Genomic DNA, 25,269 nt, shown 5'->3' on the forward strand with positions numbered 1-25,269 from the left:
ATAAAACAACACATATGTGTTATATCCAGCAACAAAAGAGTGTAGTTAAATTTTAATATACTGTGCACATAATCATAACCTTGCAGTTAAAGTGAAAGTCAGGTAAAATGGCCACTATCATTAGGATATTAGATAAGCACAGGAAAATAGCTACTGCTACATGTCTTAATGAAGATGATGACAGTAAATTTCTAAATGAGGAGTGTATGAAACATTGTATGTATTTATTTGTTGGTATTCCAGACAAATGCTGTGAAATGTATCAATTCATTCACATTTGTTACTCAAACATTTTCAGTCTGTTATTTTGTTGTGATTTCTTTGCGCTATAGTTCTTACAAGTAATTTTATTCCATGTCAAATGACATAGTTACTGCAGTGCATTTGTAGTTATGCACAGCAGACTGAATCTATTGTGATAATTGGCTAGGGATCAAGATATATGCAGTCTTTGTTTGGATAGATTGAAAGAAATTCACTGAAAGACATACAATGCCACATTGCCTTTTTAGAGAAGAGTGTATGTGTTAAATAGTTTTAACTGATGATTAATGGTAATCAGCCAACGATAGGTTCATAAATTTAGCCAATAATAAAAGTAAAGCTACATGGGCTGTAGTGAAACAAGAAACAGGAACTGTGAAGCAGAGAGGTACAAACACACAAATCAGGAACAAGGAAAACTTAGAAAGTAACCCAAAAGAATTAGCAAATTATGTGAATACCTACTTTAGCAGCAATGCAACAAACTTATAGAAAATTTTTCCAAAAGATGCTAATCAACCAATACAGAAGCATATAGCAAACTCAATGGTATTGCTTCCAACTACTGTGGAGGAAGTATGCAACGTTGTAAGGCAATAAAAGAACAAAAACTCGGCAGGTTTAGATGAAATCCCAATGTGTGTGCTGAAAAAATGCATAAACGCTATCAAAGCTCCACTAACAGAAATCATAAATGAATCCTTCAAAACTGGTTGCTTCCCTGGCTATCTGAAGCATGCCAAAATTTTACCAGTTCACAAGAAAGGTGACGTAGAAAACATTAAGAGCTACAGACCAATAGCCGTATTGTCATGCTTTTCCAGTGATAGAAACAATAATGAAAAACAGGCTTTTGAGCTATCTAAGTAAATTCAACCTCCTCTGCAATGACCAGTATGGTTTCAGGCCTGGTAGAGGTACAGAATCTGCAATAGCACAATTTACAAAAACTGTTTTAGAAGCACTAGATGAGAACAGCTATGTAACTGGCCTTTTCGTAGACCTGTCTAAGGCATTTCGTACAGTTGACCACCAGAAGCTGTCACATAAATTAGAGGCGCTAGGAGTAAGGGGAGTGGTTCTCAAATGGTTTCGTTCATATCTAGAAAACAGAAGAGTACAGTCAGTAGAGCTCACACATGTTGCCAGTGGATCAAAGTACATTGAGAAACATATCTGATTCACAATATATAATTTGGGGTCCCTCAAGGAAGTGTACTAGGCCCTGTATTATTTACGGTGTATATACCGTGTTTACTCGAATCTAAGCCGCAATTTTTTTCTGGTTTTTGTAATCCAAAAAACTGCCTGCGGCTTAGAATCAAGTGCAAAGCAAGCGGAAGTTCTGAAAAATGTTGGTAGGTGCGGCCACAACTAACTTCTGCCGTCGAATAGATGTAGCGCTACACAGGCATGCTTTGTAGGCACAAAGATAAATACTGGCGCCAAAACCTCTGCGTCAGTAAATAAATTAAAAAAAAAAGGGTGGAAGATGAGCTTTTTTTTCTCCGCCCCGAGTTTCGACCACTGCAGTTTCATACATTATCCAACAAAGTAAATACAAATTCCGAATTGTTCATCTTCGAATGTAGCAGAATTTGAATGTACTATGAAAATCCGACTGGCAAGACTGTTTGGGATGTTTGTCAATATGGCCAACTCTACGTTCTGAATTTTTTCCTACCTGTGAGAAGAGATGGTTGCTAATAGTAACCTGATGAAATGTGAATCACATGCAGTGTTCCCTTCACCATAAGAATAATACGAATATAAACATTTTGTCATGTATTCTTTCATGTTTGCTACTATTTCATTTAAATCCTGTCTGCCTAATAAACTACGAAACTAGAGTGAGACAACAGCAAACGCGGAAGAATATACGTATCGTGTCATGCTTATATTCGTATTATTCTTATGCCTAATAGTGATACGGTCAGAAACGAAGCACGGCAACTGACTAGATTTTAAAATCTAAGATGACTCTAATTTATGTGCAGAATTTGATGTACTAAAGAAGCTGCCGCAAAGATTTTCAAACGGAGAAAAATTTTCGCCTAACTACCGTTCAGAACATGTTCTATCATACGCAATCTATTATTTGGTTCTTGTTGATCATTATCAGAGAAGGCAGCAGTGTAAGTAACAACAAATAGCAGTCTCTTGCCATTGTTTCGCTAATGAGACGATTCCTCTCTCTCTCTTTTTATTTTATTTAAAAAAGTGGTGGAAGCGCGCACAAAAGCAATCCATGCTGCGAGCGGCAACAGGTCGTAAACACTCATTATCAGATTGCGACAAACAATGCATGACACAGTACAGTAACGCATTTTCAGCTTAGAGTGACATAAACACCTATAACAAAGAGAACGGCACTTATCAGATCAAAGCAAAATAAGCAATGGATTCAAACCAGACGAAGCATGTGAAAAAGGAAGGGTACCCATATAAATACGGATGGAGCACCTGACGCATAGCAATGGCTACCTGGTAAAGCTTAACTGCTAAGCTTACGACTCAAACCAAACTACTGTAGCTGTATCGTCATTCATTCGACCTAAATTGTGTCTCATATTACAATGGACCAACTTTTTTTTGATTTGGAGGTGCGGCCTAAAACTTTTCTCTCCCCTTGAATTTCGAGTCTCAAATTTCAGGTGCGGCTTAGATTCGGAAATTTTTTTTTCCTTTATTTCAAGTCTCATTTTTCAGGTGCGGCTTAGATATGAGTGCGGCTTAGATTCGAGTAAATACGGTAAATGATTTCCTGCGACATATCAGCCATGGAGAGAAGATATTGTTTGCGGATAACAGCAACATAGTTATCACCAGTAAGACACCAGTACAAATGTTGGAAAATTCTACTGAAGTGCTGTGGGATGTTCACAAATGGCCTCAGGAAAACAAAGTAACTCAATGTAAAGAAAACAAATACAATATGCTTTAGAATGAACAGAAAACAGAGTCCCTTAAATTTAAAACTAGATGACATCTCCTTAAATGATGTACTTACAACAAAATTCTTAGGGTTGCACATTGACAGCCAAATGAAGTGGAATGAACATGGTACGAAACTCTTGAAAAAGATATCCCCAACAGGTTAAGCACTTAAGAGTCCTTGTATCTGCATGCAGTAATGAATGCTTGAGAACTGTATACTTAAGTTATGTTCATTCAGTAATCAGTTATGGTATTATTTTCTGGGGAAACAGTGCTCAGAATTTACAAACAGTATTTAAAATGCAAAAGAGAGCAGTAAGAATTATAACAAAAAGCAGTAAGTGGGCCCACTGCAGAGAACTTCTCAAAATGTTAGAAATTCTAACTGTTCCTTGTGAATTTATATTCCAAACCATAGTGTACATCAAGAAAAATATAGAAAATTATAGCACAAATAGCAGTTTTCATAACTATAGTACAAGAGCAAGTCACTGTCTTCAACTAGACAGGAAGAATAAACATAAGATTCAAAATAGCTTCTTGTATGAAGGTGTACAACTGTATAATAAAAGAAGCAGATAACATGTACCACTTGAGGAAAAATGTTAAATTGTTTTTGCAGGAACACTGCTTTTACACTATAAGTGAATTCCTTAGTACAAAATGATTGTAAATAGCTTTTGTTTCACAATATTTTGATAAGGAGGAAAAATAATTGTAAATAACTTACACGTCACAATGTTTAACTAAATGTAACAATAAACTGTATAAATATATGAATGTACACAAGTGAAAACATCCATACATTTTTAAATGTCCACAGATGGCTAAATAAATAAATAAATAAATGTAGGCCATATACTGTTTGGTTTTCATTTTGACATTTTACAGTGATTTTCATTTTTGTCTGTTTTTAGCCCTTCTGTCTCCATATCAACCCCACTCAGCCAATATATTATAAACATATTTGGATGCAAACAGAAGCAGCATCCTGTGACAGTCCCTAAATAGTATTTTTCTCCACTCAATCATACTGAAAAATGGCATTCAGTATAATTGGAAATTGTAGAAATATTCATTTGATTTGGAAGGCACTTGATAATTTTGACTATGGTTTGTTTGACTGCATACAGATGACATCACAAATCACGTCTTCTACTTTGAGCCAACCAACAACCTCAAGGTGCGTATAAATAATTTATTAACAATACAACAAAATATAGGTAGACCACAACCTTTCGCTCCATGTATTTTATGCGTGCTACCTTCAGCATTTAAAGGAGTGTATTTCATTCAACATTGTCAAAAACTTTCTCTAACTCCACATTTGCTCTAAACATAGGTTTGCCTTTCTTCTAAGGTAAGATGTAGGGTGATTATTGCTCCAGACATTCCTACATTTCTCCAGATTCCTACACCAAACTGAATTTCCTCAAAGGTCATATTCCACCAATTTTTACATGCTTCTGTAAATAATTCATATCAGTATTTTGCAACTGTGACTTATTGAAATGATTGATCAGTTGCATTCATGCCAATCAGCACTTGTCTGATTTGGAATTGGAATTATTACATTATTCTTAAAGTCTGAGAGTCCTTTTGCCTGTCTCATATATCTTGCATACCAGAGGGAATAGTTTTATCATGGCTGACTCTCCCAATGACCTGTCATTCTGAATGATTAGTACCTGCTCCAGGTGCCATGTTCCAGCATAGGTCCTTTAGTATAACGTCTTTGAGTTTGTTGCCTGGTATAGCCCTTCTGCATATTACTTCCACCTTTTACCCTGTGTGTGTTTGATTAGTACTAGCTTCTCATCTGAGTTCTTAATATTCGTACAGGTGCTTCTCTGTTCAACATAGGTATCTTTAATTTTGCATAGTCATGCCAGCTGCTTGCATCTTTGCATTTCTCCACTAGCCACTGCTGTGCTTTCTGCTTTGCTGTTTTGCACTTTTTGTCATCATGTTTGTCAGACATTTGTTTTCCCTTTTGCTTGTTTTGTTTGCTGTAGTTTTATATTTCCTCATTTCATCACTGGAATTAAATATATTGTGCACTCTCTAAGGATTTCTGCTGTATCTTGTCTTTTTGCTTATTTGATCCTTTGCTGCCTTTACTAATTCATCTATTAAAGCTACTTATTTATTTTCTTTATTATTATTTTTTCTCATTTCAGTCCAGTGTTGCCTACTGCTTCCTCTGAGATGCCCAACATCCCATGGTTCCTTCAATTTATCCAGGTCCCATCTCCTTAACTTTTTACCTTTTCACAATTTTTTCAATTTTAATTTGCAGTTCACAACCAATAAATTATGGTCAGAGTCCACAGCTACTCTTGGAAATGTTTTTCCATTTGAAATCTGTTTTCGAACTCACTGTGTTACCATTACATGATCTACCTGAAAGCTTCTAGTGCCTCCCGAGCTCTTCCACAAATATAATGTTCCTTCATGATCCTTAAACCAAGTTTCAGTGGTGATTATAGTATTCTCTGTGCAAAATTCTACCATTTAGCTTCCCTAATGATTCCTTTTCTCCAGTCCATGTTCCTCTAGCATTTTTCCTTGTCTTTCTTTTCCTAGTGATTGTTCCAATCCGCCATCTGAATTAAACTTTCATCTCCCTTAATGATCTAAATAATCTTTTCTTATATCATCATAGATTCTATCAATCTCTTCACTATTTGTGGAGCTAGTAGGCATATAAACTTTTATTATTGTTGAAGGTGCTGATCTTGTACCTTTTTGGCTATAATAATGCAGTCACTGTTCTGTTCACTGAAAATTACTCACATTTCTATTGTCTTATTTGTTATTATGGTTACTCCTCATTATATTTTATTCAATTTTGTGTTGATAACTCTGCACTGACTTGGCCACAAATCCAGTACTTCTTGCCTCTGAACTTCGCTAATTCTCACTACATCTAACTTTAAATTCTCTGGCCTACCTACCTGGTTAAGGGATCTAAATACTTTTGGATTAAAAGAGACCACTCACCATAAAGCTGAAACACTGAGTTGTCAACAGACACACACAAAAGGAAAGAATGCTTGCTAGCTTTCAGAGTTATCCTTCCATGAAATAGAGTAAAATACACAGAAAACATGAACGCGTTTGCACGCTCGCCCCCCCCCCCCCCCTTCCGCACACACACACACACACACACACACACACACACACAACTATGCTCCTACATTGTACTGGCTGGAGTCCACCATGTAGGGGCATCGGTATATGTATGCACTATTGCCAGTTTTCAGGAAGCACTATTTGCCCGACCTCCCAACAGATACCCCTCTGATGTGGTCGAACCTGCAGTATCTGTACCACAGAGGCACACAAGCCATTCCACTGTGGCAAGGTCATTGATGAGGGGGATATATATCTACAACTTGAAAAAATATACTGTTATCATCAGAAGCCCCTAGCATCTTTACAGATGTGGTGGGGGTGTGTAGGGGTGACAATCAAACTATTAGTGTTGAATATACAATTTTCAGAGATGCTATGGTGATTATGACAGTCCCTGTGACAACCAATAACGTTGTGGATAAAATAAATATGGTGTTGTTGGGAAGGTGGACATGTAAAGCATAACACTGGAATGCTTGGAGTAGTTTCAACCAAACTTGATACAAATATGATTTTCTGGTAGGAAAAAAATACTAGCAACTCCCTAATACTCTTAGAGATTTGAAGGAAGTAGGGAAAGAAAGGGAGTGATATGTTAGCATTATTCTGAAGCACAAGAACAAATTTCACTTAATCGTAGTACATATATAGCTTACAACAGTTTTTCCCAACAGGGGTGGTACCACCAACAGGAGGGATTTGAAGGGATCTAAGTGAGTGTTCCTAGGGCATGGCAAATTTGGAGGGCACTGGGAATCAAATGACAAAGATTACAGTGGTTTACTATTGCACACAGAAGTTTTTGTCTGTCCAAGGACATCTGCGTAAGAAATTTTTATGACCTCTTTGACTCAGTTATGACATTTTTCAAAAACAAAGATGGGACTTTAAGAGGCAGCTTACTGATATTTCAGAATGGTACAACTTATTTAACTGTATTGAACACTGAAGCGCCAAAGGAACTGGTATACACATGTATATTCAAATACAGAGATATGTAAACATGCAGAATATGGCACTACGGATGGCAACACCTAAGTAAGACAAGTGTCTGGCGCAGTTCTTACTGCTGCTACAATGGCAGGTTATAAAGATTTAAGTGAGTTTGAATGTGGTTTTATAGTCAGCACAAGATCGATGGGATGCTGCATCGCCGAGGTAGTGATGAAGTGGGGATTTTCCCATATGACTGTTTCATGAGTGTACTGTGAATTTCAGGAATCCAGTAAAATATCAAATCTCCAACATCACTGTGGCCAGAAAAGGGTCCTTGAAGAATGGGACCAACAACGACTGAAGAGAATCATTCAACATGACAGAAGTGCAATCCTTCCACAGATTGCTGCAGATTTCAACCCTGGGCCATCAACAAGTGTTGGCGTGTGAACCATTCAACAAAACATCATCAATATGGGCTTTTGGAACTGAGGGCCCACTTATGTACCCTTGATGACTGCACAGCACAAAGCTTTACACCTCACCTGGGCTCATCAACACCAACATTGGACTGTTAATGACTGGAAACATGATGCCTGGTCAGACGAGTGTCATTTCAAATTGTATTGAGTGGATGGAAGTGTAAGTGTATGGAGACAACCTCATGAATCCATGGACCCTGCATGTCAGCAGAGGACTACTGAAGCTCATACAGGCTCTGTAATGGAGTGGGGAGTGTGCAGTTGGAGTGATATGGGACTCCTGATATGTCTAGATATGACTCTGACAGGTGACACATACATAAGCATCCTGTCTGATCACCTTCATCCATCCATGTCTATTTTGCATTCTGACAGACTTTGGTAATTCCAGCAAGACACTGTGACACCCCTCACACCCAGAATTGCTACAGAGTGGCTCCAGGAACACTCTTCTGAGTTCAAACACTTCCGCTGGCCACCAATCTCCCCAGACATAAATATTATTGAGCATATCTGGGATATGTGAATTAGGCTTTCCCGGTGTATACTGCTGATGCAATCTTCTTGGGCTGCCATCTGGTTAGCTGTGTCAAAAATCGGTGACATTTTGATGAGTGTCATTCTCATCATCTTTGCCAGGAGATTTATGGACAGCTCTGCAGGATTGATGGGGTCAGTTCCCTCCAGCACTACTTTAGACATTAGTTGAGTCCATGCCACATTGTGTTGCAGCACTTCTGGGTGCTCACGGGGTCCTACACAGTATTAGGCAGGTGTACCAGTTGCTTTGGCTCTTCAGTGTCTTCATTTAATGAAATGAATGTGATTGCAAGGAGATGATATGAATTTAATCAAAGCAAAAGCAACTGTACCCACATCCATGTCAACACTTACCCTGCACAAACAAAATATACGTCAAATACAATTCTCTCGCTTTCCAAATCTTTTCTCTGTGGAAACAAATGATGATGGCATTCTGGTATATTCCCAGGATTTAGAAACACTTAAAGCAGACTGTAAAGCAGACTGTGCAAATATATTTCAGATTTTCTTTCAAACACACATTCCAGACAAGGCATCAGAAACTTTGTCAAATGTACAAACATCAGAATTATTACTACAGGAGGAGTTATATAATTGTCAGAAAATGAAGAATTGAAAGTGAAATTAAAAATAGACATCAAGAATTGCAGCTTCAAAGGCAAAGTCCAATGTCATAACCAGCTTTATTGTGTGCAACATGAAAGTTTTTCATTGCATTTCTGTCATTATATTTGGTCAAAAGAGGATTTAGAGTAGTTAGTAATTTACTGACAAAGAAAAGAAACAGATTGTCAGTAGTCAAATGTGGTGATTTAAGGTGGGTGATGACAAATATGCCACCAAATATGGAATAATGAGTATCACTGCATCAAGCTCAGGCATCTCATAAATAATATTATATTATATTTTAAATAATATGTAGAGGGAATCAACTGAAACACTTCAAATATTGCAGAAATGGAAAGTGCTATTGATGTGTGGTTTTCATAGAATGGATTGGTAGTCAGAGGCTTGTATAGTCACCCAATAAAAATATTGTAATAATACTTAGAAAGTGTATTTTTTGTGCAAACATGCAAGTTTTAGAATGGAAAAATGCCTATTGACATTAATAAATTACAAGCGGGGTAAATCAGAATACTAGTAGTGTTCGTTGCAGGATTCTAATTAAGCCATTTACAAGATTCCATATTTTGAAAAGTTTCCACACTGACACTTGCTTGTGTCATTCAACATGTGTTATTGCATGGTACAATGTTGTTACATTTGTTTACAGTGTGCTTGTGTGTTCCTTGAGTGCATTGTGTCTTGCTAGTTAGTTTTTATGTGACAGTCCAAGCAATAAGTTACGAGTGGACAATGTTTTTTTTTAACACAGGAAAAGCCAATATGCTCATGGTGTATAGAGAGTGTAGGAAGAATGTAGTTTATTCTAGTATGGTGTATGTGGCAAGATCTTTCAACAGATGTTTACCATCTTGGCAATTATTTATGAACCCCTTCATCCTGTTATGTGAAAGTGGCCATGTAACACCTAGACCAAGTAACAAAAGGAAACAAGTGATGATAGAAGAGGTATGAAATTAATGTTCTTTCTGCTGTTGCAGTTGATCTGCATGTTAGCTTCCATGCTATTGCATGGGGCAATGGCATGAATCAGGCAAGTGTTCTAAGCTTTGTCCATTGGTATCGGTTCCATCTATATCACATCTCTCTCTGTCAGAGCTGCCTGGAAATGATTATGAGAATCTTGTTAACTTATGTACTTGGGCATTAAGATAGGATACTTGAGACCTACCATGTATCTTGTTTAGTGACGAAGCCTAATTTACCAGATATCATAACTGAAACATGCACTAATGGTCTGTTGACAGTCCTTGTTGACTTCATCAAGTGGAACATCAGTGTCCATGGAGTGTGGAAATGTGGTGTGGCATAATGGACCACCAGTCTCATAGATGGAACACTGAATGCATGCAAGTATCACAACCTCACACCTGACCATCTTCCACATATGTTATAATCCATGCCTTTGAAGACTAGGAGGATCCTGTGGAACCAACATGATGGCTGTCCAGCCCATAGTGCACAAAGTAATGCAGAATGTCTTCACTTCACAAATTATTTCCAAATTGTTTGATTTGTCAAAGAGGATCTACGCCTTGTCCAACTCATTCCCTGGATTTGACATTTGTAAAACGATTGACAAGAAGGGGGGAAAGAAATACAGTAGAAGAAGAATTGGTGGCTTTGAGAGATGAAATAGGGAAGGCAGCACAGGATCAAGCAGGTAAAAAGACAAGGGCTAATAGAAATCCTTGGGTAACAGAAGAGATACTGAATTTAGTTGATGAAAGGAGAAAATACAAAAATGCAGTAAAATCAGCAGGCAAAAAGGAATATAAGTTCTCAAAAATGAGATCGACAGGAAGTGCAAAATAGCTAAGCAGGGATGGCTAGAGGACAAATGTAAGGATGTAGAGGCGTATACCACTAGGGGTAAGATAGATACTGCCTACAGGAAAATTAAAGAGACCTTTGGAGAAAAGAGAACCACTTGTATGAATATCAAGAGCTCAGATGGAAACCCAGCTCTAAGCAAAGAAGAGAAAGCAGAAAGGTGGAAGGAGTATACAGAGGATCTATACAAGGGTGATGTTCTTGAGGACAAGATTATAGAAATGGAAGAGAATGTAGACAAGGATGAAATAGGAGATATGATACTGCGTGAAGAGTTCGACAGAGCACTGAAAGACCTGAGTCGAAACAAGGCCCCGGGAATAGACAACATTCCATTAGAACTACTGACAGCCTTGGGAGAGCCAGGCCTAACAAAACTCTACCATCTAGTGAGCAAGATGTATGAGACAGGCGAAATACCCTCAGACTTCAAGAAGAATATGATAATCCCAATCCCAAAGAAAGCAGATGTTGACAGATGTGAAAATTACCAAACTATCAGTTTAATAAGCCATGGCTGCAAAATACTAACATGATTTCTTTACAGACAAATGGAAAAACTGGTAGAAGCTGACCTCGGGGAAGACCAGTTTGGATTACAGGGTTGTAGCCTATCCCTGATGTTATTCAATCTGTATATTGAGCAAGCAGAAAAAAAAAAAAAAAAAAAAAAAAAAAAAAAAGATTCGGAGTAGGAATTAAAATCCAAGGAGAAGAAATTAAAACTTGAGGTTCGCCGATGACATTGTAATTCTGTCAGAGACAGCAAAGGACCTGGAAGAGCAGCTGAATGGAATGGACAGTGTCTTGAAAGGAGGATGTAAGATGAACATCAATGAAAGCAAAACGAGGATAATGCAATGTAGTCAAATTAAATGAGGTGATGCTGAGGGAATTAGATTACGAAATGAGACACTTGAAGTAGTAAATGAGGTTTGCTATTAGGGGAGCAAAATAACTGATGACGGTCGAAGTAGAGACTGGCAACGACAAGGAAAACATTTCTGAAGAAGAGAAATTTGTTAACATCGAGTATAGATTTAAGTGTCAGGAAGTCGTTTCTGAAAGTATTTGTATGGAGTGTAGCCATGTATGGAAGTGAAATAGTTTATGCAAAAAGAGAATAGGAGCTTTCAAAATGTGGTGCTACAGAAGAATGCTGAAGGTTATATGGGCAGATCACATAACTAATGAGAAGGTATTAAATAGAATTGGAGAGTAGGGAAATTTGTGGCACAACTTGACTAGAAGAAGAGATTGGTTGGTAGGACATATTCTGAGGCATCAAGGGATCACCAATTTAGTATTGGAGGGCATTGCAGAGGGTAAAATCGTAGAGGGAGACGAAGAGATGAATACACTAAACAGATTCAGAAGGATGTAGGTTGTAGTAGGTACTGGGAGATGAAGAAGCTTGGACAGGATAGAGTAGCATGGAGAGCTGCATCAAACCAGTCTCTGGACTGAAGACCACAACAACAACAACAACAACAATAATATTCGTGATATAAGCAACTTTATTTAAAGCATTGTTATCCAACATATTTTATTAATTTCAATACTATAATCTAAAAGTCGTCTGCAACTTTATGTTACAATGTGAGATGTGAGAGCAGCTAACTAACACATAATTGTGTGATATGAGAGTGTATATACAGCACCTTTTTGATTGTAATCCATAAACTCTTTGTTTCTAATAACGAATGACGTAACAAGTAATTTTTAAAATAATGTGAATCGCCCATCGGGGTCTCAGATTGCCGACAGTTTTTGTGAGCAAGTTTTGTTACATTTTTTAACATTGCTACACAACAAATCCCCCCCATGAACCATGGACCTTGCCGTTGGTGGGGAGGCTTGCCTGCCTCAGCGATACAGATAGCCGTACCGTAGGTGCAACCACAACGGAGGGGTATCTGTTGAGAGGCCAGACAAACGTGTGGTTCCTGAAGAGGGGCAGCAGCCTTTTCAGTAGTTGCAAGGGCAACAGTCTGGATGATTGACTGACCTGGCCTTGTAACAATAACCAAAACGGCCTTGCTGTGCTGGTACTGTGAACGGCTGAAAGCAAGGGGAAACTACAGCCGTAATTTTTCCCGAGGGCATGCAGCTTTACTGTATGGTTAAATGATGATGGCGTCCTCTTGGGTAAAATATTCTGGAGGTAAAATAGTCCCCCATTCGGATCTCCGGGCGGGGACTACACAAGAGGATGTCGTTATCAGGAGAAAGAAAACTGGCGTTCTACGGATCGGAGCGTGGAATGTCAGACCCCTTAATCGGGCAGGTAGGTTAGAAAATTTAAAAAGGGAAATGGATAGGTTAAATATAGATATAGTGGGAATTAGTGAAGTTCGGTGGCAGGAGGAACAAGACTTCTGGTCAGGTGACTACAAGGTTATAAACACAAAATCAAATAGGGGTAATGCAGGAGTAGGTTTAATAATGAATAGGAAAATAGGAATGCGGGTAAGCTACTACAAACAGCACAGTGAATGCATTATTGTGGCCAAGATAGATACAAAGCCCACACCTACTACAGTAGTACAAGTTTATTTGCCAACTAGCTCTGCAGATGACGAAGAAATTGAAGAAATGTATGATGAAATAAAAGAAATTATTCAGATAGTGAAGGGAGACGAAAATTTAATAGTCATGGGTGACTGGAATTCGAGTGTAGGAAAAGGGAGAGAAGGAAACATAGTCAGTGAATATGGATTGGGGCTAAGAAATGAAAGAGGAAGCCGCCTGGTAGAATTTTGCACAGAGCACAACATAATCATAGCTAACACTTGGTTTAAGAATCATGAAAGAAGGTTGTATACATGGAAGAACCCTGGAGATACTAAAAGGTATCAGATAGATTATATAATGGTAAGACAGAGATTTAGGAGCTAGGTTTTAAATTGTAAGACATTTCCAGGGGCAGATGTGGACTCGGACCACAATCTATTAGTTATGACCTGTAGATTAAAACTGAAGAAACTGCAAAAAGGTGGGAATTTAAGGAGATGGGACCTGGAAAAACTGAAAGAACCAGAGGTTGTACAGAGTTTCAGGGAGAGCATAATGGAGCAATTGACAGGAATGGGGGAAAGAAATACAGTAGAAGAAGAATGGGTAGCTTTGAGGGATGAAGTAGTGAAGGCAGCAGAGGATCAAGTAGGTAAAAAGACGAGGATTAGTAGAAATCCTTGGGTAACAGAAGAAATATTGAATTTAATTGATGAAAGGAGAAAATATAAAAATGCAGTAAATGAAGCAGGCAAAAAGGAATACAAACGTCTCAAAAATGAGATCGACAGGAAGTGCAAAATGGCTAAGCAGGGACGGCTAGAGGACAAATGTAAGGATGTAGAGGCTTATCTCACTAGGGGTAAGATAGATACTGCCTACAGGAAAATTAAAGAGACCTTTGGAGATAAGAGAACGACTTGTATGAATATCAAGAGCTCAGATGGAAACCCAGTTCTAAGCAAAGAAGGGAAAGCAGAAAGGTGGAAGGAGTATATAGAGGGTCTATACAAGGGCGATGTACTTGAGGACAATATTGTGGAAATGGAAGAGGATGTAGATGAAGATGAAATGGGAGATACGATACTGCATGAAGAGTTTGACAGAGCACCGAAAGACCTGAGTCGAAACAAGGCCCCCGGAGTAGACAACATTCCATTGGAACTACTGACGGCCTTGGGAGAGCCAGTCCTGACAAAACTCTACCATCTGGTGAGCAAGATGTATGAAACAGGTGAAATACCCTCAGACTTGTTAATTGGTAGCTTGTAGTATAAATAAATTTTAATACATTTCATGAATTAAACAGAGGTAGCTGCATGAAAATGGAGCAGGCATGTTTGCTGTATGGTTCACTTTCACTGGTAAAGTTGTATAAAGTACTTTCAAAAGCGCACATGGAATTTATTAATAGACAGTAAAGTATAGCTCTATACATATTTGTCTAAATTAAGGCCTGGTTCTATAGCTTAATCATATAGTACACTAGTTTGCAAACTAGGTAATTTATCCATATTTGGATTAAATATGTGTGGTGAATTAACAACCGCTAGCTTAGTACATCAACCAGCCTGCATGTGCTTTTTAGGAGGTTTTCTGCACTCATTTAAGCAAATGCTGGGCTGGTCCCCAGTTTCTGCCTCGTAAAATATGATGTTCATCAGAGACAAGAGTATAATCAGGAGTGCCCCAGGGAAGTGTGATAGGACTGCTGTTGTTCTCTATATACATAAATAATTTGGCAGACAGGGTCGGCAGCAGTCTGTGGTTGTTTGCTGACAATGTCATGGTGCACAGTAAGGTGTCAAAATTGAGGGACTATAGGAAGATACAAGATGAATTAGACACAATTTACAGTTGGCGTGATGAATGGCAGCTACCCTTAAATGTGGAAAAATGTAGGTTAATGCGGATGAGTAGGAACCACAAACCTGCAATGTTAGGATACAGTATTACTAGTGTCCAGCTTGACACAGACAGTTCCTCTAAATATCTGGGTGTAACTTCAAAGCTATATGAGGTGAATGAGCATGTGAAAACTGTGGTAGGGAAGGCAAATGGTGAACTTTGGTATATTGGGAGAATTTTAGGAAAGAGGGGTTCATCTGTAAAAGAGACTGCATATAGGACACTGGTGTGACTACTATCTGAGTACTATCTGAGTATTTAGGGTCCATACTAGGTCACTCCTGCCAACATACATCACGCACATCATGCATAAGGACCACAAAGATAGAATACAAGAAGTTGGGGCTCATATGGAGGTGTAAAGACATTCGTTTTCCCCTCGCTCAATTTGTGAGTGGAACAGGAGGGGAAATGGCAAGTAGTGGCACAGGACACCCTCCATCATGCACCTTATGGTGGCTTGCAGAGTATCTATATTGCAGATGTAGATACACAAATAGTTAAAATAGAATAACACACAGGACAAAATATACACAATTCACTGGCAGGTGGCATAAATGTCATCCTTGCCTTAGGTGAACTGACAACTATGGTGACAGGACATCCTGTCATAAAGTGGAAACAATAGCAAACTTGCCAAAATGAAAACAAACAGAGAACCCCATACAAGGCTGTCCATATCAGCCCCCCCCCCCCCCCCCCACCCGCCTCCTCCAGCTCTCAAGGAAAGGAAAATCCAATCATATGTTATGTTTTTCTTTCAAAGAAATAGTTTAAAAGCTGATATTATGCAGTTTTTAAAAGGGTGAGAATCGGAATTTTTTATGGCTACTTACAAGTTGCCATTCATCTTCTAAAATATTAACAATATTTCAAACCCTACAGTTTCTCCCACCCCATATGGGTACCCTTGCCACCACATGATTTGATAAGTGCTAGGAAAAAGAGAGATTTGTCTAAATTAGCTGCAAGTCCACACAAATTCTCAAGAAGTTATAACCTTTCTAGAATAGTTCTTTGGCAGAGGTGTTAACTTATTTATTGCATGATTCAGTATTGAAACAATTTAGTGAAGTTTCTAAAGAAGCAAAAAGTTTTTCATGAGCTTAGCCACTGCTTATGTCAAGATTTTTCCCCAGAACATCATAAAATTTAAAGAAATGAAGGTTAACTTACTGACTGTCGTTTATCATCCAAAGTCATAATGCTTACAAAGCATGTTATTTGGAAAATGAAATTTAGTATTGTAGCTACAGATGCATAAAGAGCAAACGTATTGACAGCAGGCATGTTTGACAGAGCACCTGAAAAAAAGATCATAATTATCATATAGATTAAGCAGCTAAACTTACTGAAATTGACAATAGAATCAAAAGTAGCCAGTTATACACTTTAAACACCAAGAACCAGTTTTGAGCCCTGTAAAAAAATGTTAATTGCTTTCCTCTGGTTTGCATTGAAAGAATAGTTGCGCTTGATACATTGCAGGGCTAAGTAGGAGTTGGATTGGAAGGAAGCAGAGAAAGAGAAGGGTGGTGAGATGAATGCAGAAAAGAGGTGGGGGAGTGAGAAAGGTTAGATGTGAAACTGCCACAGTGCCTTTGTTGTATCTTACGTTAGAGTTTGTCACCTATAATTTAAACACAGGCCAGATTTGTCCTTACTTGATGATTATTCTTAATACTCAATATTAGTTTCTAAACATACACCAGACTGTGTTACACTGATAAATGAAGCAGCTACTAGCCTGCAAATGACTCCTCAGTGAAGAAGGCTCACTGTCAACAGTGATGGTGGACTCTTCTTTCAAAGCACAATGTATAGATATGAGGGTTGGAACTTTAATAGTGGCAACTATTTATTTACAGCTCGTACAAAATAGATACGTGTGCTCCAAATTATGGTCATGTCCTGCTGAAAGTGTCATCATTTTTGTTCATTTTTGGAACACAACCTATGATAAGCTTAGAGACAGAAGTGATGACACTTTCTGCAGGACCTGACCATCATTTTGCAGGACAATGCTCAAGCATGTACAGTGCAAGTTGTTACTGATTTGTTTGACTGATGGGGCTGCTAAGTGCTATACCACCTACTACACTCCCCTGACTTAAGACCTTGTGAGTTCTACTTGATTTCTAAACCAGAGAAAACACTTCACTGCATTTGCTTCAGAAATGGTACAAATTTATTGGGCAATAGACCGCCCCACTCAAACTGTCAACACAACTGGCACTGCTAAGAGTATCCTATGACTTCCACATTGCTGGCAATGGGTTACTCACAATGCTGGTGACTACTTTTAAGGTAGCATGTATCTATTTTGTAGGAGCTGTAAATAAATAGTTGCCACTATTTAAGTTCCAACCCTTGTATAAGGGCTGTACTTTGTGATGACAGTAGGTGCCTGCTTCTTTCCAGCTCTCTTTGTGGAAGTCTATGTATGCAGAGGCAGTTGCTTTGTCTACTCCCTGTATCCAAATTTAATGCTGGTGAAGGAAATTTGTGCACATAATGCCACATCCTCTTCCAGGTCTTACATTCGGTAGTTATTTGAGGCTTAATTATTTTAACATCATACAATATGAGAATGAAGCTTTCACTTGCAACAGAGTGTGCACTATTTTGAAATTATGCACCAGCCTAGGGCTCAAACCTGGAACCTTGCTTTTCGTTGTTCTACTTTTGGACAGCTATCTTCTTCTGCAGACTTTCTGCACATAATTGCTTTTTCATCTAGTTTCAATCACTTCTACAGGAACAGTTTCTTCTCCTGGCAATTCTCCTTTTTTGTACCTTGAATGGCACTGCACATCTCATTTGTGATTACTTCCAGGATGTAGTTGTTTTTGTTAGTAACTATAGGTGTTTGTGATTCATCTCTTGAAATTCACAAACATTTAAAGAACTCTTGTTCAATTTAGTTACTGTGCATTGTAATGAAATCTTAAGTCTACCCAACATAAGATTTCGTTTTATGTCATCATACTCTTATTGTTTTCTGTAGTTTCTCTAATCAAACTTCCATCATAGCTTGTCAGATTCTCTCAAAGACATTTATAAATAGTCCTGTACAATTCAGCATATTCTATCATATTCCAGTTATCACTTACTCAAAACTTTCTTTAATAGGTGCCTTGTTCCATTTGAAAATTTTTTCATTTTGTGTTCTTCATACCTATAATATCTTTGGTTGCCTACTTAAATACCATTTTTAAATAATTACCCCTTTCTTCTATGTCAGTCAAAGTGTTTAATATGCCCAACACATTGCTGAGTTTGATATGATACACTACCTCATTTTTAAATAAATTATTAATCTACATTTCTGGTTTTGTCTCATCAGTTAGAATTTCTTTAGTGTTTGTGTCTGTTTTTTACCTATAACCTCTCTAGTCTATGATCATCTGAAATTCTAAAGTGTTTTGTGACCATTACAGTCAATATATTTCCTTATTTTTTATGAGATACAGCCAGCTGTATTGTTAGTTCTATTTGGTTCTTGACAAGTCCATTTTCTATTTGCTTTCTTCTCAATTTAGTTTGTTACTTTCATGTTCCACAGATCACTTTGTACAACAGATTAGAGAGGTGTGGAATGAGTCATTTTACATTCACCTCACAAATTAATTTCTACACATGGTTACATTCTGAACATTTATAAGGTGTCTACATGTTAATAAACGTACAGAATATTAAAGTTTTGTCCTCACATATTCTAATTTATATCTGAGGGTATAAAAACATCAAAATATTAGACACTGCCATGGAGATATGTATTACTGAATATAATATGAGCTGGAAAGCTTTAGAGGAACTGAGGAACATAAAGTCTTACCTATAAGAAAGCAGCATGTCTCTGATAAACTTGTGAGTAGCATACTGGGTCCAACTGTACCCAGTGTCCGTGCAACATGTTCCTCATGGCTTTCAGTTTTTTGTCTCGGATTACGCTGATGTGTCTGTACTAGGATGAATATGTTGTCAACTCCAATGGCCAGTACAAGGAAAGGAATGACCTGAAATAAAAAGAGAGCACTGAAGAAACATGGTAAAATAATGGAAGAAAGAATTAATATTATTCTTGTAACTTGTTAAAATATTTGTTTCATAATCATAATTTTTTCAACTCCTTTGATGTTGGTCCCCATCCTTCATTGTCCTCTGCCGGTCTAATAATTTTTGTTTCCATTTTTTTATGCAGCATTGTCAAAAATCTCAGTTACATATTTCAGTCTCCTCAACAATTTAGCTCCCCTGGAACACCAAATATTGGCAAATGAACTAGTCTTCAATGTCACAGCACATATTTCACCAACATTTTTATTTCTATGATAAGCATTCCTAGAACTATGTTCCCCTAGCATCTAGTCTCACACATACCTCTTCATGCCATGTTCTGTTTGTCAGCTTTGCTGCTTAACACATCTTTATTCAGTTCTCAGTCACTCTTTACCACTACCATGATCATTATTTCTTTAACAGGTATTTAATTAGTTTTCTGTTACTCTTTGTCACCCCTGCAACCACCACCACTTTCCTTTTCTTTCTTTATTTTTTTCATTAGCGTACAATCATAATGAATCTTTACTACAGTTCTGAACTTTTTTTAGTTTCCCTACCCACTAAAGCACAAGAAGCACATTACATGCAAAACCCAAAGTGCTGCCTCGAATGGCAATATATACCCTGTGTAGGAGGGAAATATGTATATAAGGACACCATTATCATGAACTGTCTTCTTCACTTCTTAAGTTTGGATTTCCACTCCACAAGCATTGGAGTTTCAATTCAGCCCTATAAAGTACCTAATTTTCAATATTTATTTATTCAGTAATAGTCTTCAAGGAGTGCATTTAATGGATAAATAATACACTGGCACATAAACAGGTTACTGGCAATTACCTTTGTGGATTAAAAAAAAAAAAAAATCCTGAACAGAACTGGAATAAAATGCAGGAACAGATGTGTAATTTACTGTAATTTGCATCTCATTGAAGGAACCATTCCTGCATTTGATAAGTGATTTATAAAAGCCACAGTACAACAGACTCTGGATGGATGCAAAATTATTGTATTCCAAACACAAGATTACTGCTTTAAGCATGATCTTAGGTGTAGTAAGTGCACAGAGATGAAGAGTCTTGTATAGGATGTTAAGTATTAAATCAATGGAAAAACTGTTGTCAACAAGCAACAATACAAATCTTCATGGAATAAATCAGATGGTACTTACAAAACTGAAGCTTTGAAGCATTGATTATAAGCTGTTAAAGAACTAAACAGCAACTTAAAGTTGTGGTAATGGCTAGCTGTATTCCAGTGGAAAAAGAGAAATAGTGCTTGTGGATACAGATCATACCTCAATTGTTAATAATGTTGTTGGAACTCCGGCATATCCAAATATCCCAAGAGATGATAATACTGACATAAGTACTACGACTATTCCGCTTACTCCCAGAGTAAATTTTCCATCAATCTGTGAAGCAAAAATACGATTAATTTGTTTCTGGAAGAACTTTAGTAGGACATAGATGTAATAATTGATACATTATGTGATCTTTTTGTAGAAGTGTACACTACATAATTTACTGTAACATAAAATATCAAAAATGTTTGTTCAAAATTGCTTTGCTCTATCACATTAAAGTAAGGCAGATGCAGCAAAGTAATGGTCAACTTCACATTGTTGTGCTGCATCTTCTACGTGCTACTGCATGAACAGTAGCACATTTTATGAAAAATTATAAAGTACCAAGTTACATATAATTATCTTACCAGTATTGTTTTGAAAGATCTATACCGTCCAATGGCAAGTGTGATATACAAAAACATCACAGCATAGCTGATAACAACAGTTGCTATTTCTGCTTCAGATTCACGCGCGAGCTCGTCTTCTATTGACCGTTCAGCCGAAAAAGCAATTGACATGAAGGAGGGCATCTTTGTCTCCGACCATTCTTTCAAAAACTGGATGAACCTGTGGAGGGAATTCATAAAACAGTGCAGTCATTTATTCATATATAGATGGTAATCCCTGTCTCTGAGGGGAATTTTTGTGGATGGAAACATGACAAAAAATTCATGAGTAAAGGGAAGTTGCTGTCATTTCTGCATGCTGTGTGAACGATTATCTACCATTGGTCGGCTACATAATTTATTAATTTGATAGATAACAGTGATTCACAATTGTCTTTGTCAGGTGTCAACCACTGGTTTTGTTGCTTGCTGTTTGGATTCCAATCAAACTGTGAATAGTACAGGCTGCAAGCAACCCTAGTGATTGTTTCTGAGTGCCATTAAACACTTCATTCTTTCATTCATCATGTTCTGTAGATCCCATAAAGAAAGAGAAGATTTTGGAATGAGTAAAAGTATACATTAACAAAAGACAAGCTAATAATTGAAACTACTCTGTACAGTAGCACTGTATTAATACTAAACTATCACCATGTTGTTTCAAGCATTTCATGCTTATGTTAGATAAATTTAATCCAATAAATTAGAAAAAAGACTGCCACTTTAAATAATATCAGCTGATTCTTCAGTTACACTTTACAACTCTGTTTATAAAACAGTCAACATGTAAAGCAACAGAATAATACAGCACATAACAAAGAATGTGATACAGACAATATTTTAGTAACTGATACTAACTTCCAATGTATATGTGAATTTACATAACTTAATGAATGCACACTGTAAAAGTAATAGATCACTGAATTAGGTATTAGAATCTAATTAGTTTATATTTGAAAATAAGTGTAAGAAATGTAAGAAAATGTTAAAACTTGTATTCACAAAATTTGTTCACAGAAAACCGATTGTAATTATGTTTCATATATGTGTAAAGATCCAGAATTTGTATTAGTATCAAAATCAAATCTGTATTTTAAAAGTTACAAACATTTTTAAATCAAACACTATTGTGGAAAGGTATTTCACGTAGTTTGGCAATGATAACTGTATTATTTTACCATGTTTATTATTCTGAAAAGATCACAACAAACTGTAAATCCAAACTCTGTAACTAAAATATGGAAAGCCATTCAACTTTTATTTGTAAATTTTAAAAATACTGTTTTAAACAATGAATGTATTTACATTTCAGTTACTGAAAGGTATATAAGGACAAGTGGCAGCAGCCCTAGCATGGCTGGTACTGTGTCAGATTTTGTTGGGTCAACAGAAGTGACAAACAAAAACATACAAATAATACTGAGCTCAGTCCTTCAGTTCACCTGATGATGGCGACATGTATGATCGCCGAAATATTGTGCCCGTTTGACACTGTAGACCGGCAGTACACCTGTGGATATTTTGATTATCAAATACGCTGGGAGAAACTCAAGAATCGCAAAAACATACAAATGTTGTAAAGAAAATGCAGTAAAACAATGTCCTGTACTGAAAAACATGTTAACTATCCAAGAAATAGTTTGTAATTTATAAACTGACGTATCCAGAAGAATAATTTGTATGATGTCCTGAAACTGTATTATTTCTAGGGATTGTATTTGATTATTCGATGTTGAATAAATATTATTATTATTATTATTATTATTATTATTGTTATTATTAAATTTGTTGCCTTCACCACAATGCTAGAGTCTTTGTATTTTATTTCACACTCATGGGGAAGAATATGTTCTGCGGCAGGTGATATGGTTACTTGCTTGATTTGGGTGTATACTTGTATTCTACACATCTTTACTCAACAGTTATTTTAGTGTGCCTGACATATTACATGCCACATTGCAAAATGTGAGGTCTACATCCAGTTTTTGGATCATTGCATTATCTTTCACTTAACTTATCAGACCTTTTAATTCCATTGGAGAGACCTACATACATAATAGGCCTTATGTCTGAAGTATTCCCCCACGCTTACTGGAACACTTCTTCATTGGTATCAGTTCTTTCTGCAGGTGGTGTTGATTTGCATTGTGGTGCACATTTGATCTACTGTTATGACTACCTATACTTTTTGTAAACTTCCCTCAGCTGTCTTAGTTCTTTCGCAATACATTTTTGTGTGACAATGTGTGGTTTGCAGACTAAAATAGAAGCTTTCAAAATGTGGTGCTACAGAAGAACGCTGAAGATTAGATGGGTAGATCACATAACTAACGAGGAGGTATTGAGTAGAATTGGAGAGAAGAGAAATTTGTGGCACAACTTGACTAGAAGAAGGGATAGGTTGGTAGGGCATATTCTAAGGCATCAAGGGATCACAAATTTAGTATTGGAGAGCAGCGTGGAGGGTAAAAATCATAGAGGGAGGCCAAGAGACGAATACATTAAACAGATTCAGAAGGATGTAGGTTGCAGTAAGTACTGGGAGATGAAGAAGCTTGCACAGGATAGAGTAGCATGGAGAGGCGCATCAAACCAGTCTCTGAACTGAAGACCACAACAACAACAATCTTCATTTTGCAATTTCAGTTTGATAACACCTTTTCCAGACTTCTTCTGCGTAAAACACATATTTACATGGAATATTACTTCATGGACTGTGACCGTTTATTAGAGTAGTTTATGATTTATTTTCTGTTACTGAGGTAGAATTAAATGTGGGACATTTGCAAGTCTCTAATTCCATTACACACCACCACAGATGCGCCAGTAGCATTTTGTGGTTTACAGAATCAAGTGACCAATGTGATCTAGTAGGTTGAGCACTAGACTTTGGCTCTGGGAGTCCTGGGTTCAGTCTTGGATGGAGATGGGGATCTTTCCTCATTTAAGTCCCTCCAGGATGGCCTCTTATCCACTCTGCCTGCAGTCAAATGAGTACTGGAGATCTTTCTTGGGGTAAAAGGTGGCTGAGGTGATACCTATACAGAGTGAAGGACTGTAATGTTTTACTTCAAATATCTTGTAGTTTGTCTTCAACTTGATGGGTATATGACATGAGTTTGCAAATCTTCAGAGCTATGAAACAGTCATATTGTCCAAAGGGCAACTGCTACTCTCATTCCAAAAAGGAGGAATTGAGAAAATTACAATTTTGTTGGTGGTTGGTGTGACAAGACATCCTGTGAAATATTACTACACGCCTTCTCTGAAAATTACTTACAACAACTAGTTTGGAACCCCACTCATGATATATTAGAACTAATGGCAACAAATATACCTGACCTCTTATGGGTGTTCACATTGAAACAAGTATCAAAGACTCTGAGGCAATTCTGGCAACAATAGTTATCCAAATTCGAAGGGCACCTAAAAAAGTAGAAAGTTTATGTGTTCAGTTATCTAGATCAAAAAGCAGTTGTGTCATACTTCAGTGAGGTACTGAAAACTGCTAGCACAAGACAGGAGCATGTACAGGACCTGTGGCTCAAGTTTAAAAGACCAGTTGTCGGCACACTGCAGAGATATGTACCCAGCAGAACAGTTCATGGTGTGAGGGACCTTGTGTGTGTGTGTGTGTGTGTGTGTGTGTGTGTGTAGTATATGCAAGATAAGTTGAGCTTTGTTTAGAGGTTGTGATTAGAACACATCCCCTTTTGTTTACAACTGCCAGCATGCTCAACAATTTAGTAGCATGGCAATACATGTTGCAATGAGAAATAAAAAAGGTAAAGAGTGTTTGAACATTTGAACATGAGCATTTGTATAATGTGCTTTCACAAAATTTTGTTTCTTTGTCATAATTTATGCCACAGCTGCTGATCAATTGTGCACACACAGTGCATGCATGTCTAAAAGTTGGCAGCCTTTTGCACCAATATGTAAACATCCTACCCCTCATACCCCTTTGCCCAAGGAAATCGAGATCCTTTCTCCTTTGCCAGCCCCACACCCTTGTTGGAACACAGATCGATGCTCAACTTTGAAAAATCAAAACTTGTGATTTTTATGAATTGTGGGGGGTGTGGGTGGGAAGGATGGTGGGGGAGAGAAGGTTGTTGTATGTTAAAGAAATGCATTCTGACATTTAACTTCATTTTCAAATGTTTCTTTACAGTGGAAAACCAGGAGAATTGCCCCAATTTAATCCTCATACACGCTAAAAAGACAAGTGAATAAGGTATTAGTTTCCGTGACTTTGAGAAACAGCTGAAATTGTCAAAACTGAAAA

The 25,269-nt window shown here is 37.4% G+C and overlaps 1 protein-coding gene across 1 annotated transcript in view; it reads right to left on the minus strand.

Annotated features, from left to right (window-relative positions):
* The window catches only part of LOC124775518 (NPC intracellular cholesterol transporter 1 homolog 1b-like), a 135,749-nt gene that overhangs the window by 66,919 nt on the left and 43,561 nt on the right, over nt 1-25,269 (minus strand). The window contains exons 10-13 of the mRNA XM_047250351.1: nt 20,961-21,162; nt 20,545-20,661; nt 19,021-19,201; nt 16,359-16,486 (exon numbers count right to left, since the gene is read on the minus strand). Of these exons, the coding sequence (XP_047106307.1) occupies nt 16,359-16,486; nt 19,021-19,201; nt 20,545-20,661; nt 20,961-21,162 (628 nt within the window). The remainder of the gene's footprint in view (nt 1-16,358; nt 16,487-19,020; nt 19,202-20,544; nt 20,662-20,960; nt 21,163-25,269) is intronic.

This window comes from Schistocerca piceifrons, chromosome 2, assembly GCF_021461385.2.
Source record: "Schistocerca piceifrons isolate TAMUIC-IGC-003096 chromosome 2, iqSchPice1.1, whole genome shotgun sequence".
Lineage (NCBI taxonomy): Eukaryota > Metazoa > Arthropoda > Insecta > Orthoptera > Acrididae > Schistocerca > Schistocerca piceifrons.